The 19,446-nt window shown below is 35.5% G+C and overlaps 1 protein-coding gene across 1 annotated transcript; it reads left to right on the forward strand.

Moving 5' to 3' along the window:
- Positions 1–6,536: 6,536 nt before the first annotated feature.
- LOC110462437 (sodium-coupled monocarboxylate transporter 1-like) lies at positions 6,537–12,882 on the forward strand (the record flags this gene model as incomplete). The annotated part of the gene is made up of 7 exons (XM_021516387.1): positions 6,537–6,869; positions 9,609–9,677; positions 10,004–10,055; positions 10,389–10,456; positions 11,112–11,192; positions 11,499–11,572; positions 12,745–12,882. Coding segments are annotated over exons 1-7 (815 nt in total), but the record flags the coding sequence as incomplete, so codon positions are not given.
- Between the last annotated feature and the right edge of the window lie 6,564 nt (positions 12,883–19,446).

Genomic DNA, 19,446 nt, shown 5'->3' on the forward strand with positions numbered 1-19,446 from the left:
GAAATGGAATTAATTTAAATATATAGCTGGGCATACAGTTTTTTGTCTGTGTCGATAAAATCGTAAAATATACAAATACGTTCTAGATAGAAACAATACAACAACAGATTTAATACCAATCAATCATTATCATCTATATTTCATTGTTTATAAACCTTTGAGGATGACATATGTTGAACATTTATTAGTTAGCATCACTTTTAATGAACAATGCATATTGACGTAGAATAAATAAAATCAGCGTTGTTGAATTTTGTTGATACACAAATGTTTTATAATAAATTCAATAGCTGGAATACAATAATACATTCTGATATATTCTACTCTTATATATATATTGGTACATGTTAATAAAGAGAAAGAACAACTGTTGCGGTCAAGTAATATATCAAATTCTTTTGTTGTAAAATGTATATATTGTTTGGAAATCAGCAATTGTATCTTTGAAAGATTTAATGATACCAATTCTAAGAGTAAAGATAGGCATGCGGTTATGAATTAATTAGCGGAACAGTTGACTTGGTCCTGATATGATCAAGCTTTGATGTTACAGGAAGACGACAATCAGATATCTGGCATATTGACACCCAGATGTTGTCCCATCCTTTCTATTCTACTGGCTTGCGGATGACAGGTATTATTATACATTAAAATCTTCAAATATCTTTTACTGTATTACCAAATAAAGCATTGCAATTGTTAGTCCTTAGCTAATCTAAGACAATTAAACAAAAGTGATCAGATGGTCGGGTGGTGCAGTGGATAGCTCATTTGCCTTTCACCAAGGCGGCCAAGGTTCGATTCCCCATTTGGACTTGAAAAGGTATGGGGTTACCTGCCCGATCACGTGGGTTTTCTCCGGGTACTCCGGTTTCCTCCCACAATAAGACCCCCGCGCGTCACGAGTGGTTAATATAAGTTAAACTAACTTGTTTCATAATTGTTGTAAAATAAATAAACTTTATATTTAAAAGTGATCATATTTATACACTTAAAGCTTTTGTTCTTTGCGACAGTTGCATTGGGTCAAAAAATACTTGATCCAGAGATAATGGGGGTAATAAAATTAAAAAAAAGGGCACGACGGCTTAAATCGTTAAACGATTTTTCCTTCGTATGTTTAGAAATGTTTTGACACATTTGCAAACATGATATCCCGCCATGTTATGGTAAGTGTCCTGGAATTCTCTGCAATATTTCATATCAATCCTCTTTTTAAGTCAAATTATTGTCGGTCCTACCTAAGGAATGGTCCCCTTTCCACTATCGGACAATGTGTAATCAAAGCTTGGCAGCATTGTGTACAACGTCAATTTCTCTGATCTTTAACTTTCCCTTTCTTGATTAAACATCCATGATTCCCAAGCGTTCAGCGTTAACATGTTGCAGTTGATTATGAATTAAAAAGCTTACTCCGACTATCATGGTTTTCGTTATAGATGTCGACTACTGACGACCAAACTTACAGCGCAGGGTTTCCAAAGAGGCAGGTTTCTGAAGTTGATGGCAAATTTTATGGTTGACATCGGGAAATATGGCGTTTCTTTGTCTTATATGAAGATCGGTGTTTTTCAATTTTGGTTGTTTGAGTGCCTCTTGTTATCTCTAACTCGATTATGAGTGCGAATTACTGTTATGGTTGCGTTTCGTTATTCTATTATTGTTAATGTGATCCACTTGGCAAAAGTATGCATCATACCAAATTCGGTTATTAATCTTTTTATTATAAAGATTTATATTTCCAAATGATCATCTTCAACTTACTTTCCACTGCATCTTTATTTCCCAAAGGGAGAAACACCCTCCATCGTACAAAATGTATCCATCCCTCTTTAATGGAATTTATTTCAAATACAAAAATGAAAGAATGAAATCCATTTACGCATCCTTATAGTATATAACTAACGATTCACCTTTAAAATGGATTAAACATATCGTTTTGACTGCCGTAGGGAAAGCAGGATAATATATTGATGATATATTGGATAATTATGTCCCATATAGGGCCGCCCCTCTTCGATTACATACCGGATATCCTTTATATGAAAAATCCTTCAGAATTCATAGTTTGTGGGAGTTTGGGTTTTGGTTTATGCATTCTTGCATTGCACCATAATTATGTTTAAAAGTAGGAAATGTTCAGTGACGGCCACACGAGTGTTCCAAACATAAATATAACTACAAATACAAAGGACGGAAGTATCCATATACAATGTTAGTCAATGAAGAGGCTACATAATATAGCCATATAGACCATTAAGACGCAGCATACGTACTACATGGTAATGAACAGTCTGAAGGAACAGCTGGTCTTATCATCCATGTACCTTTCCAATGGTCACCATGTACATTTTGCATTTGATCATATTTTGCCATAGTTTTTCCTTTTTTATCTTCGATGTTGAATTATGTATTGCATTATTAATGTATCTCTGTTTGAGATGTCTAACATACGTAGTATAGTGGTAATTATTAGTCCTCTGATTATTACCACTATTTTATGAGCTGGGTATTTTTCATGTACTTATATATATATATATTTCCTCGCAAATTGTTATGTTATAATGATCTGAATTAAATTCTAAAATTGCGCATTTTTTTCAAGTTATACAATATGCCTTGATATTACTTAATATTTTATATCAATTCGGCTTTTAGTGGTCAGGCTCTTTTATCTTAGTCAGTATATTTAAAATATTAGCACTCACTTTTTTGTTTTTGTACATTTTAACACTGATTCAGATTATCACAAAAAAGAAAGATTTGTTCAAAAATATGAAAATCATGTTCCATTATGTTCGCTAAGGTTGTGATACACGTATATTGGTATTTAACAACGGATGCGATTGACTTATCTTTCATTTCCGTGTGTGTAAGATATAGATGTCCAGGGTAAGAAAGGGTTTAAGAAATTTCCATCTTACACCCAATTTTACGTCACGTAACGTCGCAATTGCCCAACATTGACGTAACTGCACGAATTTGTAAAATAGCCGATGCTGCAATGACGAAAAGGCAATGTGATGAAAATAAAATCTTTTGTAGTAAGAAAGATGAAATATTTTTCCTCTAAAAATATGTTTATGAATATGGGATATGCTTAATCTCGCAGACGAATTCGTTTTCGTCAAAAAAGCTTTAGGGGGATTTGTTCAAGATTGTAGCCAGTCCAAACGCATTTTCATGGTTTCTGAGCTTATTCTGGTAGTTTGAATAAGATAAATACACTCCTTCATGTCCTTCGGCATAGACAGATTTTTTTCCCTTTAATTTGAAAACCCCTCATATGTCATTTCCCTTTATCTATACCCCTGGACATGTAAGAGTCCTGTATAATATTGCTCACATTAGGGGGGAACATAAAATTATGTGCTCGAGTTTCCCGGGTCATTTTTTTATCCTAAGCCTCGTCCTAAACGTCGACAAATGTTGCGATCATCTTTATAATTCTGTTATTATTCTATTTTGGATTCACCCTTGCGAAACATAAACTATCCCGGAAATGAAATCTTAGTTCCATACAAAAAGGAAAAAAATGTACATTATTGCTGTCTTTTAAAGCACATTACATTTGAAATGATTTATGCTTTATGGTAGGTTTCAATTTAGCAAACTATAACACTTACTTACATTATAAGTTGAAATAGCGATCTCTGTTTTCGTGCTTATACATATGCCTTACACATTGTCCACAATATTACTGTGTGTATTTTATTCCAAATCTGAATCAAACTTTTATATACTATCATTTACAAGACAACCAAGCAGGTAGGCAAATGAGGGAGATACACACTTATGATAAGATTAGGCTCACACAAATTAAAATTAGTTACACGCGGTTTATATCACGTTTTGTTGTGTCATACCCGAGTATACATTAAATTGTACTTCAATGTATCCAAGATATCTCATGTAACTTGCTAAAATTGTAACGCCAAAACAAGTGAATATAGCAAAGGTAGCAGATCAAGGGTCCTTCCGTGATACCAAAAGAAAAGTTGCCCTTACCCTCTGCCGTATACCAATGTTCAATGGGATGAACTGTGTCGGTTCGTTTCTATGTCCCCGAGCTGGTACTATAAATCGTTTAAATGATGGTGCTGCAATGAATTATCACCTCTAACGTAGATGATACTTTCCAGTCACAAAATAGAAATTGGTTTTTAATGATTAGTCAGCTGCAAAACGACTTATAACCTGTGAATGGTACATCTTACATGTTTATATAATACTTCATTTATGCATTAGTTCAGGACAGATACAATTGTAGGATCGCACAACGTTACACGACGTACGGTGTGCGCGCGATGTTCGTGCGATGTGCGCACGGTGCGTGCATGTTGAGCGAACAATTATGTATCTGGACGCTTATTGCTTGCGCACATTTGTGCGGACGATGGACGAACGTTGTGCGATGATAATCGTGGTTGAAGTAAATTGAGAAATAGCTTAAATATATACGGCATTGTGTTTACACATATAAACTTGATTTTTAAGCATATTTCTATATTCTAGCTACATATATAAGCTAATCTTTCTATCTATATTTTCTCAATTTAGATAAGGTGTTTTGCGTGGTTTTTTTAACAACCCAAATCGACACATGTTAAATAACACATGTGGACATGGTCAAGTATCCAGGTAAACATAGTCACTTTGTACCCGTACTTTGACCGTAGTTTTCCACACCCGGGGCACTTGCGTAACTCGCCAAGGTGTGAAAACCAAATGAAAGGAGCTATAGACCAAAACGAATGCAAATAAAAAATTAAAAATCCAGTTGTGTTTTCATAACGGCCAAAAGGTATCACATATCAGCTCTCTGTCAGGCACATGCCAGGTTAAACTCAGGTAAATCATCAAAATGTTATTTACCTGTTCTGTTACCTGGGAGATAAGCCCATTCTTGACAGTCTAAAGGTCACTGTAATGATGTGTAACACGCATTGAAAATCCTAATTAATTTGATGAGAAATGTATACAGACAGTGTTCCTTATTCCATACGAGGGTTCCGGAATTTCTTCATTCCGCAATATTGATCAACCCTAAATCGCACATTTGTGCGGAGAGAAGCGCATTACGGGGCGAACGATTGTTAAATTGAACAGTTGTACGCACCATGTGTGGACAATATGCGGATGATGTGTGCACGATGTATGCACGATGTGCGCACGCTATTTTTTTGTGCGTTGTGCGGGCACACAACTGCACTTAACTATATTTATCAATTCGTGACCTTGACGTAAACCACTTGATATTGTAACGTGTCCGGGGTCTGCATCAATTGATAGCCTTTGCCCCTGAATACGCAACATCTCCGTACCCTACTACGGACACTTTTGGGTGAGTTCTGTTATGACTACCGACCCGGCCGACACAAGTCTCACACAAAGACCTATCACTACCCTTACACTTGATTACATAAGATGTGCATATTATTAAACCTACCTGGTATCTAGTAATTAACAAATGATTGGCGTCTTACTAATTTAGTTACATCACCAGGACATAATTCTAAAACAAACTTAACCTTTTACTATAGTACATCGAGAGACAAGGTGCAGAGACGTACTGTCACAATATACTGCTTTAAGCCTAAAGATAGTGTGTGTGAAGTTATGCTTCTCACTGCAAAATAATGAAAGCACTGCTGAAAAGCTATACATATATGTAATAAAGGGAAACTGCATGTGGCGGTGGGTGCGTCAAAGGGAAACTAATAAGCAAAAGATAGCCTTCAGTATTGCTGTGGTTTTCACTGCAATGCGTGTATATCGTCCAGCGATCCCTGTTGTTACCTCTACCACATACTGACACGTCATTCACAGCAATGTAGTTGTGAGGTGAGACAGACGACGTTTTAATACTGATCCAGAGTGGTATGAGGTCACACGTTTTACGGGGACGGGTATATAGAAATATTGCAGGTAAGATTATATTTGTTCTACCCTTATATTTTAGTCAGAAATACAACATATGAATCGTTTACATAAACACTATTGGAATTTAATGTTAGCTATGCTAATTATTGGAGTGCTATACATTTCTATGATACATAGCGGCTACACAGGTCCAGGTCCTCGTGAACTTTTGTAACTATGGATACTATTCAGTGACGCTACGTTAACATGAACACATATATTCCCATTAGGTTCGGTCTGGGTCAAACAGTGTCATTATTCACTTTGTAAAAATACTGTTAATGAAAGTAAGAATAGCCTGATTTCGCGAATGTTTCATTCAGATTTTTGTTAAATTTTCAACATATTCCTGACTATCAAATTTAAGTTTTTCAAATATCAATGTCAAAGCTACGTATTCATTATTTCTCTTATAGAAACCTGCTTGTACCATACAAGAAAAAATTGCCATTTATTTAAATAATTAGGTTGGTTTTAAGACATTCGTGTGGCGCAATAAGATCATACACATATTATCAAAACATTGCTCTCTTCGTATTTGCATCAGATATCAGAACTTTCAGCATCTTTTATCTTTCATTTCTTTTCAGATATATTAAGAGTCGAACCTAAGAATGGTGTTTTTGAAATGGGAGGATTATCTGATCATCGCGGCAACGATAATGATGTCCCTTGGGATAGGTCTTTACCAATCACTGAAGGGACGGAAACAGAAGACAACTACCCAGTATTTATTAGGCAGTGGACAAATGGCCGCTATTCCTGTGGCAATATCACTGATGGTTTCGTACGAATCTGGGATCACGATGTTGGGTGTTCCGGCGGAAGTGTACATGTATGGTATGCAGTGGTACATGGCAAACTTCGGATACTTCTTTGCTGATCTTTTGAATCGACAGCTTCTCGTTCCGACGCTGAAGAGATTGGAAATTACGAGTATATTTGAGGTACAGTCGATTGAATGTTGAAAGTATTCGACAGTATTAGAAATACAATACTTAACACCCTATTGTAATGGCAGTTGTTAATACCTTGTCGTTTAAAGTATTCTTGGGTTTTTGCATCAAATACTAACTGAAATATCTGTTATCGACAATGCTATAAGTTCTGAAGTTTGAACCAAATGATTTCCTATTTCTTTTTTTTCCCTTGTACGTTGTAAAATGTTTTATAAACACCTTTCCGTTTTAGCTAAAATTCCACTAATATTTTGGAATACTATCTACTTATATTATCATTTATTTAATTTTAGTACCAATAATGACTCTGAAATCTTCAATATGTGCTTCTTAAATATGTCCTTTTACACATTCACATATTCAGACATAAGTATTTTACTTTTATTCAAATTTTATTAACAAATATATTATACAAATTGCAAATTTACAATAACGCCATTCAACATACAACACCTCTAAAGATCTTGGATTAAGAACACATAATATCCGCTGTTACCAAATGCACAAGAAATGAAAATTTGCTACACCCTTTTCAACATCTCGGCTCGTGAGATTTTATCTTCTTTCTAATCTTCACGACAATACTTCGCTGTTTGCCGTTGGTGCAGAGCGTTCGTCCAAGCGATGAGAGTTATGGCTCTTGGTCCCTGACCTTGAAAAAAACGTTCTACAAATTGGTACCGACTGCTCTCGTTTACCTTTAAATGGATTGCGGTAAAAACATGTGAGCCCGTCGTTAGTTTAATGTGTCTATTTCCATATGACATTGGCTGTTGCCCAGACGCTGCATACCAAAATAACAACGTACTATGCTTATGCAATGAACGTGTTAAATTATTGAGTAGGCAAGATACGTAATGCCATATTTTTATTAGTTACAATAAGAATGTTTACAAAGTCCATATATAAAAAATGTACATACCCAGTTTTACAAATATATAGAGTAATGTCGGAAACAAGGCTAGATATAATCTGTATTGCCCGGCAACACACTAGTTCAGGTCAAGGTCAACAGGTCCACTGCCAATCAACTCTATATGACCTTTGTGTTTTAGTCGTGTCTATCACGTGCAGGATAATACTGTTTAATTCAACAACAAGTATCCAGTGATCATTTTGAATCGGGATCGGTTTATCACACGTAAATTTCATGTAAATAGGTTTCCCTGTTTATAAAGAATTGTGTGCTATTCATTGACCAGTACATACAGCGGGGAAATACATGTTTACTTACTAAGTATTGCTAGTGTTAAATTTGAACATGCAAACGTACAACTTTGGTGTGAGGACAGCGCTGGAAACCTTGTCAAATTGTTTTTTTATTCAAAAAGATTTGATACATATATATCAACCAGACATACAGTACACACTACTCTCAGATGCAGACAAAGACAAAGGTTTCCCCTAAATTAGCATTATTCAAAATTTGGTAGACTGTCACATTTTATTTAATCTTATAATTTGCACTTTGCATGTATCCGACATGTTAAAAAAAGTGAATCCGAATCAAAGTATCACCTTCTGTTTTACACGCCTCTTTTTCCTTATTTTATCGAAAGTCGAAAACTTTATAAAAGAAGGTTTGCTACAGAAAAGATAAAAATTGAGACTCATGTGCAAAGATAATATTTTTTTATTTCCGCTGATATATTCTTTGCAGGTTTGGAACATCAGAAAAAGGGTTCTCTTCTGTATCTACATACATAATCGTATCAGACGCCCGATCGTTTTTTTTCAATTTTTAAAAATCGATGGTGTAGGGCAGTGTCTCTCCAAAACCACCTTCGGTCGTAATATTTCAGAATGGTTATTGTTTTAACAGCATTCAATCCTACTCTGGACAGGAACGTTTAGATTTATCAGGCTGGGGTTAATGTAATCTAAATATAAAACAAGTATTTGTTTGACGGGGCTTTGACCTCTTAGCATATATATATAGATTAAGTCCATCAAAGACCAAATAACATTTTAGATGATTATCACTAACCCACACCGGCATGAAAACGTAGTTGGATTATTGTTTAGTTTGTACAAATAAGATTTTCCACCTTTTTGACCCCTAGTAACATCTGTATTGTATAGTGTAATTCATTTATGGCTGATTGTCTCACCTTTCACCAAGGAACAAATTAAAAACAAAATACAATAAAATGCGGCTAGTCGGCCTTTTTGATATTTTTGGTTACAAAACATTTTCAAATGGGTTTATTTAATTGAAAATGACACATTTGTTTTATGATTGGGTTGTGAATGTGCCATAAGATAAAAATTTCATATCAATTGCTAAGGGATATCATGACTGACTTTAAAGGCGAATATTAACACTTACCATCTACATCCTTTATGTTGGTGGACGTTTAAAAAGAACAGACTCATTGTGTCCTATTCCTGGTCGTAGACAGACTTACAGGAAACCACATACAGAATTTCAATTTCTTTTTGAGAACAACAATGCTATGTTACATTTATAAAACATTTAGCTTTTTTTATCCGTTCTTTCTTTTGCTTCTATGGTGTCTTCTTAGACACAATTAATAAGCCCCAAATATTTGGTGTTACTTTAAACCATTTAAGTGAGATGTCCCTTGTTTCTATAGAAACCGTCATTTAACTTATCCAAGATGTTGTAGGGAGGTTAACAACGTCAACATACACAACAAAAACATATTATGAGGACGACAATATGACGTTATAATATTGACGGTAACCTTTTCTTTTCATTTACAGTACCTTGAGCTACGATATAAGTCACACGGTATCCGGATGTTTGCTACAGTGTTAAGCATCATTTCAGGGGTATGTACTGTTCGTACTAGTTATGTTAAAATAAGACAATTGTATCCAGTGTAGTACTTACGCACGAATAGATGTGTATGTCCTCTCAGTAAACTGGTAAGGTCTTATCAAGACTGACATATTACGTTGTCTACACGTTTTATTGATATTTTCTATCATTTTGTCTGCAACTGTGTTCTAGTTATCCCGTAAGAAAGGGGACAGTATGACGCTGAAAACGGATAACGATGTCACATTAACATATTTTAAAAATTGGTGCTGAACAAAATTGAAATGAAATCGATGTTTTAATTTGATGTCATTAACATATGCTTCGCTCTTTCTAGCTGAACTATACAGGAACTGTCCTATTTGTTCCTGCAGTAACACTCGAAGCTGGTAAGAATTGTTTAGCTAAATTAAAAAAAAATGATGATTTCATTTGCAAAAACACCTTGAAAAACAGATCACATTTTCCATTAATTTGGCTTCATTAAAATACGCGTTCTTTCGTTTACGATATTCATACACATGGGACAACCATTTTTGACACGGTTGCTGAAATTTTGATAAATAAATATTGTATCCATGTGAGCATGTAGGGAAGCTATATTTTCTATAGATTTGCAGTTTAATTTTAACAAGAAAATCATTTTTTGTTAATTGAACGACAAAGTAAAAACAAAATGCTGATTTAAACATTCCATTTACAAATGCATTTATATTTTTCAGTTGCGAAGATTCCACATTGGTTATCCATTGTTGGCGTGATGGTTATAGTGGTCATTTATACCCTAATAGTGAGTGGCGCACCATCTACAATAATGTTTACTTACCTTTTGAAATTAATTTTGCACACTCACTAACGAACATTCTTAAAAATTCTAAACTAAATATTGCTTGCTGTTATAGAGCTGCATTTTCCTTTGTAAATGTTTGTAAAAATCCTTGATGTTTTGTTTTGGTTTGTTTGTGTTTAACGTCCTATTAACAGCTATGGTCATTGAAAGACGTGCTAGGTTTTGGTGGTGGAGGAAAGCCGGAGTTTCCGGGGAAAACCCACCGACATTCGGCCAGTACCTGGCGACTGACCCACGTAGGCATCGAACCCACTATCCAGTGGTGAAGGGCTAGTGGTACATGAAGTAGAATGCCAAACGCATTAACCACTTGACCACCCCGACCCCTTGATACAGTGTATTTTGTTTATCGGTTCTATTATTTATATTTTATAAAGCAGGAAATATTCAACGCAGTTATATTTTCGCCTGTTTAGCTATCTGTAAAAGGACGAATTGATAATAACATCGTTTATTAACTACACAGCTTATCATTTATAATGAAGACATGTGAAGGGCGAAAGTATTACTGGGCGAATATGGATTTAAGATGAGACTGAGCGAAAGTTTCACGGCAAGCAGTTCATTGTTATATATCCGTATATTTTGTTCCTAGGGAGGTTTCCAGGCGGTTGTGTGGTCGGACGTTGTTCAAGCCGTTTTAATGTTTGGTGGCATCTTTGCACTTCTTATTAAGGTATGAATGTACACGCAACTAATTACAGAAGCTGTAATACAGCAGTTTATAAATATTAATTTAAAAAAGCAGGTGCTTGCTAATGTATAATGTGTTGTTTTTTATTTATGTTCGAACATATTGCATTCAGCCACTCAATAAATCGGTTCATTAAGCTTTAATAATGTTAGCTGAGGACCATAAGCAACATATGTCATATCTGACATAGAAGTATTTGTTCTCATTTTATTGTTAGAATACACAATTAAAGAGCAAGAACTCTATTTTGTATTTTAAACTTACAAACTGATATTTCTGTTGAGCCAGGGTACAATGGATTCAGGAGGTATTGCTGCTACATGGACAGCCTTTAGCGACAAAGGAAGGCTGAATCTATTCAAGTATGTCAGCTCTTGCCAGTTGAAAATAAAACAAAATATAATGTGTTCTATGAAATGCAATATGTATGTCAAATATGAGTTGGCTTAAAGCCCTGATCACACTGTGCCGGTATGGAGCTCCGATGTGCTTCGGTGGTGCAAACCGGGGACAACCCCGGGTATCCGTAGCGAGTCCGTATTGAAGCCAGGGTAATTCGTGTTGATCCTGGGTGGTCGTTTTAAAATGTTTAAAACCTCCGGTATGTTGAAATTCGTAATATCACCGTAGTACCACCGTAGAACCACCGTAGATTCACCGTGCAAGCTTCCGTTGCCATGTGGGGGTGACCGTCGTGCTCGGGAGTCATGTCGACTTCCGGCGGCACTAGGGAGAATCACGGCAGTGCTAAGGTGTCATTACGACCACCGCCAAATATTGTGCGGTGCACTGTGGTCTTACACGGTATGTGCCGCTTCTAATACGATTTCATTAAGGTGACACTACAACTATTCACGGTTGCCCACGGATTTCCAAGGTGTGACACGGTTGCACTACGTATATACGGTGGTGCTACCAGGAAATAAGGTTCCGGGTCAGGGTGCTATATATTGGGGGAAATTCTGCTCCAAGTCACATGGTATTTCGGTCTTGGAAAAGGCAACATCATAGGTTTTTTCATCAACAACCACAGCAACAAACTTTGGCTGTTGAACCGGCTTTTCGAATTAAACATACCACAAGAAACAAACTACCTGGTAAAGTTATTCAACAACGAAGAACAATAAGTGTCTTAAAGTTGTTTGAGACTTGCTTCTTGTTTGATCAGTTTAAGAAAACCGATTTTGAGTAAGAAAATATGTTCTTTTTTGTCTTTCCCTATCTGAATGTCGCTTGTCCTCACGCACCGTTTAAGTACTCATTGTTTTGTATCGTATTGATAATGATAATAATAAATGTCATAGCTAACATTGTGTCATAGAAATCGCAATGTCAAATGTGGTTATGTCTTGTGTGTCCTATACAAAGGTTGAAATCATTTTTACTATGGCGTCATATTGAGCATTCAATCACAATATTTTGTCTGTCATTTGTTCATTTTCGATAAAAAAAAGAAAAGAAATGTTAACATTAAATGTCTGACAATGGAAACTAGCTGAAAGCTGAACTATATTGTTCTTTTGTTTGTAAACAGTTTTGATCCTGATCCAACACTACGACAGACATTTTGGAGCCTTGTTGTGGGGAGTACTATATCCGGACTAGGAGTGCCACTGACACAAGTGTCTTTCCTGAGAATCAAGGCAACTCCAACAGTGTCGTCAGCAAAGAGGTTTGTTGGTAGATATATGTTACTCGTTCTAAACGAAAGCGTTATATAACTGTATATAGTGACAAGTGGCACACTATGAACACTAACTGTGTATATAGTGACAAGTATCACACTATGAACACTAACTGTGCATATAGTGACAGGTGAGACGCTATGAACACTAACCGTGTGTATAGTGACAGGTGACACAGTATGAACACCAACTGTGTATATAGTGAGAGGTGACACACTATGAACACTAACTGTGTATATAGTGACAGGTGACACACTATGAACACTAACTGTGTGTATAGTGACAGGTGACACACTAAGAACACTAACTGTTTATATAGTGACAAGTGACACACTATGAACACTAACTGTGTGTATAGTGACAGGTGACACACTATGAACACTAACTGTGTATAAAGTGACAGGTGACACACCATGAACACTAACTGTATATATAGTGACAGGTGACACACTATGAACACCAACTGTGTATATAGTGACAAGTGACACACTATGAGCACCAACTGTGTATATAGTGACAGGTGACACACTATGAACGCTAACTGTGTATAGTGACAAGTGACACACCATGAACACCAACTGTATATATAGTGACAGGGGACACACCATGAACACTAACTGTGTTTATAGTGACAGGTGACACGCTATGAACACAAACTATGTGTATAGTGACAGGTTACACACTATGAACACTAACTTTGTATAGTGACAGGTGACCCACTATGAACACTAACTTTGTATAGTGACAGGTGACAAACCATGAACACTAACTGTACATATAGTGACAGGTGACCCACTATGAACACTAACTGGGTATCTCGTGACAAGTGACACACTATACTAACTGTATATAGTGACAGGAGACACACTATGAACACTTACTGTGTATATAGTGACAATTGACACTATGAACACTAACAGTATATAGTGACAGGTGATACACTATGAACACCAACTGCGTATATAGTGACAAGTGACCCACTATGAGCACCAACTGTGTATATAGTGGACACACTATGAACGCTAACTGTGTATAGTGACAGGGGACACGCTATGAACACTAACTGTATATAGTGACAGGAGACACACTATGAACACTTACTTTGTATAAAGGGACAGGTGACACACCATGACCACTAACTGTATATATAGAGACAGGTGACACACTATGATCACTAACTGTGTGTATAGTGACAGGCGACACACTATGAACACCAAATGTGTGTATAGTGACAGGGGACACGCTATGAACACTAACTGTGTGTATAGCGACAGGTGACACACTATGATCACTAACTGTGTGTATAGCGACAGGTGACACACTATGATCACTAACTGTGTGTATAATGACAGGTGACACACTATGAATACTAACTGTGTGTATAGCGACAGGTGACACACTATGATCACTAACTGTGTGTATAATGACAGGTGACACACTATGATCACTAACTGTGTGTATAATGACAGGTGACACACTATGAATACTAACTGTGTGTATAGCGACAGGTGACACACTATGATCACTAACTGTGTGTATAATGACAGGTGACACACTATGATCACTAACTGTGTGTATAGTGATAAGTGACACACTATGAACCCTAACGGTATATAGTGACAGGTGACACACTATGAACACCAACTGTGTATAGATACATTTAGCGACAATTGAATTATTTACGAAAAGTATAAAAAGAAAAGCATAAAAGACCTGCCAATGTACTTTGAAACTATGTCTACAGCAATATTACCCTTACACAAATAGAACAATGTAATGCATGCTATTGGAACATGTTTTTTGGCAATGTCTGTAACACAATTAACCTATTCAAGTATTATTAACGCGCGTGCTAAGTGGGATTACCTTCAATAACTGAGAGCGTCTTTCCAAAAATGCCCGAGTATAAATGTAAGGTATACTCTATAGCTCGTGCACTACAATTTCTACAATTAGAGGTTAACCAAACTGTATTTTGAGATCTGCGGAGTTATACCTTGACTGTAATCTCTCAAACTGAGTTTTACTGGCGGCGCTATGTAACTTTGATGTTTTATTATTGTCATATCAGCTAAAGCCGACGATTTTAATATATTGTTTTTGTGTGATTATTTCGAAATCATGGGTCACCCTGACCTGGATTAAAGACGTCAGGAATATTTAAAATGAGACGGAATAACATTTAACTTTCGTTGTTAAACTATCGTTCATGACGTCATCTATAAGTTCATGTTCTGTCGGAATCAAGGGGAGGTCACTGACGTCTTTAACAATTCTTGAAAAACACCCATTAAAGAAACCGTTGCAACTTGGTTGTGGTTTGTTTTTCAAAAATATAAATCAATAATTATTCATTGCAATAAATTTCCTTTTAAGTTGCATATATTTTTTAAGTATAAGCATGTTTGACTATCTTGGCATCAAGGATTTCATAGAAAGTCATTGATAAAGTATCATCTATCATCAATTATCTATGTTTTCGGGTAGATGTCTAATGTGGGACTAATTGTACTCCATATAGCTAATGTTAACGTACGAATTATATTTGATTTGTTATTAGTGTGGATAGTCGTAAATACAATGATGTTATTATACATATTATAATCAGTTTCCTCCTTTGACTCGCGTTTAAAAGTTTTACAGAGACAGGTGCATGTACACGAAACAATATAATTGATAGTTAAAAAAACACGATTAAATAAAAGATTGCAAGTAAAATGATTGCTCCAAAAGGAAACATAATATTGATAATTGACCGCATATCATTTTCCCAGACCAAGTTGTATAATTATGTTGGATATAATTTTCCATTTTGCTAAAACTTTATTTCAAAATCAAATAGTTTTGCTTATTTCAAATCAGAAATTGAAGAGAAGCCTTTGTGAGAAATGCTTATTTGGTGTCTATACCAAAACACCTGTGTGAGTATCTAAAAAGTCTTTTCAGTCATAAAATCATAAAAGAACCTGTACAGCACTGTGTTGATGATGTGGACGTTTATATATGAACAGTTTAGAGTCTCCCAAAATCGTGTTAATATTTACATGTTTCCTTGTCTTTCAGAATGTATCTGTTTACGGCTTTCGCCTTCCTTTTTATTAATTTGATTGCCGCTTTAGAAGGAGTCGTCATGTTTGCTTATTATGAAACAAAAGGCTGTGATCCATTGGCAACAGGGGAGGTAACCAATCCTAACCAAGTAAGTTTATATTCATAAACATATGTTTTCAAATAACATGTTTTTAATTTTCAATGTATCATCAGCCGAATTTCTTTTTATCTTTTCAATAATTCTCAAAAGAATCAGTCAGTCTTTCGTCAAGAATTTTATTATTCTAACATTTAGAACCGCTGATTAGCACTGAATTGACAAACTGGTTTTCCGTCTTTGCGTATTGCAGAGTTATCTTCTCTTGTGAGCAGGTATTGATTGTTACGTCATTGTGGTTTGTGTGAGAAAATTACGTGGTTTTCTCAAAAATTCATGACGTTACTCTCACAAACAAATGACGTAACAATCAATACCTGCATCGACTTACTAGAGTTTTGAACAAGTGACTTGCTTTATATTTTATTAACATTAGCACAGCATGGAAGTTTATTATAAAATGATAAGGATCGGTGCGTTATCTTTCAAACATGTGTGTGGTTTGATAGAGTATAAATGTAACACCAAAATATTTTTCAAACATATATCAGACACAATTTTGATGGTAGAACGCTTTTGTCGCCAATCGAGTTATTGTTTTTAATGACAAATGATCGTTGCGTTAAAACATCATTATTCCCTCACATACAGCATGTGTTGTAGTTACCTATTATAGATATAAACACAATGTTCTTACGCACGTAATGTAATTACATTATCCTAGTTTGTTCATGGTTGTTGCGAAAACAAATGTTATTTTATATTTATCTTGTACAAACTTATTACATAGTAAACTACCATTGTACGGGTATAAAGAAGATATACATTACATAATGTGCAATGCCATTATATCTATGAGGAATCCATGTTTTTTACATGAAGCACTCATAATTATTGACAGTTTTTCTGTTAATTGACAGTTTACTGCAAATAAGCTATATCAAATGTCAATATAACGTTTTTTTGTTTGACTTATTTAAATTTTATAACGTTTCTTTTGTTTGACTCATTCTTCAGTTGATTGCTAATATGGTGATTGATATCTTCAAGAACACTCCATGTCTTCCAGGACTTTTTTTAGCAGCCATATTCAGTGCTTCCCTGAGGTAAAACATATCATTGTTTATTTTAAATTGAGATAAATAAAAAAAAAAAAAAATGTTTTTTGTTAATTTATAAATTCTATAACGTTAAATGAATGCCCAGTGATACAAAATTATCACATGAATGACATCCGCGCCATAAACAATGTTTTCAAGTTTACTGTACTAGAGAAATTTATTTGTATGCGTATATACTGCACTATAAGCATTTTGGAAATGAATTATTGGCAATAACACAACTATTTAATTTATCATTGATAACATACTTGGCACATGTATATAAACTAAATGCATAAGGTCAAAGGGGTTTTGATAACGTTCTTCAAGAAATGTGATCAATGAATGGGCGGAAGAGCAACATTCTCGTTACTTTAAATATATATACTTTGGATCAAATAATTGAATAAAACGTGTAGTTATTTCAAGAAATTAAGTAATTAATAAACCTGAATGGTTTTGTAATCTAACGTCTACCCTTAATTGTTTGCCACAATTTAATCAAACTATCCCTCTTGGGGTGGTCGGGTGGTGCAGAGGATAGCGCACTTGCCTTTCACCAAGGTGGCCGGGGTTCGATTCCCAGATCGGACGAGAAAAGGTATGGGGCCACCTGCCCGACCACGTGGGTTTCTCCAGGTACTCCGGTTTCCTCCAACACCGGCGCGCTAACATCCGGGCCAACAAGAGTGATTAATATAAGTTGACATAACATGTTCCATAATTGTTGTAAAATAGATAAAGTTTATATGTATCCCTCTTGACGTTTAATTACAGCACGATGTCGTCGACACTAAGTGGTCTGTCGGCATTGATTTGGGAAGACATCGTAAAACCACATACTAAACCGATGTCGAATAGGAAAGCTACAATTCTCACACAATTTTCAGGTGAGTTGCCGTTAATCCATTCGAACGCTTTCTTTCCACAAAGTGCAATGTAAAATATGAGTGTATCTTTAAAACTTTTAATGACGATGTTTAACATTGAAACTTGTTTGATATTTTGTTTGATATCATGATGGTTGTATGTGGAACATTGTCAATTTCATGGAAAGGTAATCAGTAACCATTAACAATCGGAATAACTTAATATGTTTTGTCTGAACATACCTGCTATAAATATGCTCCAGCCCATCCACAGTTTTAACGCTAACAACATGTCAATATTTACTGTGTCACGCTTTACTACCACACCTTTTCAATGATAAATATGTAAACATTTGAAAAACCAACAGGCTACTTACGCGTACTTCGGGCAGCAAATTAAGCTCTGCTGCATAGTATTTAATAGAAAAATATATACAGAAGTTTTAAATGGCGCAATAATAATTTATTGCAAAAGTGTAAGTGCGAATTAGTTAAGAAACAAGCTTTAAAGGAAGACTCTAAAAGTGCGTGGTTAAAAATATCAAATTACTACAATTGGCGCATTTATTATTTAGCGCTGTATTTCAAGTGAAACTTGCTAAAATAAATCTTCCGCTTAATATGTACGCTTGTAGTATCCTGCTAAAACGAGGAACACACAATATAGACAATACCAATGTGTACATATGTTTATCTGTATTTCCAGTCCTTGTCTGTGGTTGTATTGGCATTGCCGTTGCGTTCCTTGTTTCTGGTCTGGAGGGACCAATCGTACAGGTATTTTGTTTTGCTTGCACGTTGTAACTGGGTTAAAACAACATCGTGCAAATAAATAAATATTCTTTGAAAAGAGGATCAAAATGCGACAGTATATAAATACTACACTCATTAGAGTGTGACAGTGTCTAGGGTCATCCCAGGGGTATCACTGTCACCTGAGGCGAATGGTGGAAAGGTGAAATAAACAGCTGTCATTTAATCCATTCAGCCTTTTCTTCATTAGTGAAACGTACGTATTGTAAAAATGTTGTATTTTCAAAAATCAATATCGCCTCCATACAATTTAGACAGCTGACGAACCTCAGACATGCGGTTACAAGTCATGTGTAGGTGTGTTATATTATTGATTGATTATCGTACACAATGATGTTAAGAGATAACTAATGTTTAACCCCTATATTACCTTTTTTCTGTTTGTCTTACTGTAACGGGATTTGAGCAGACCAAAATCGAATGGCATTTTCGCTCTCCCTGAGCCATTTTATTGTTTTACACTCTCTTTTACCTAATTTTCGATTGTGACATCCCAAGAAAAAGACATTTCGTGCCGTTTTCAGCACAATCTAACGGGGTCGGGAGTGCTATTGCCGTTTCGTGGATATACTATTTCAGGATAAACTTTCAAATAGCCATTCATAGGATATATCGCCTGTG

Source organism: Mizuhopecten yessoensis, unplaced genomic scaffold (genome assembly GCF_002113885.1).
Source record: "Mizuhopecten yessoensis strain PY_sf001 unplaced genomic scaffold, ASM211388v2 scaffold10797, whole genome shotgun sequence".
In the NCBI taxonomy this organism is placed as follows: Eukaryota; Metazoa; Mollusca; class Bivalvia; order Pectinida; family Pectinidae; genus Mizuhopecten; species Mizuhopecten yessoensis.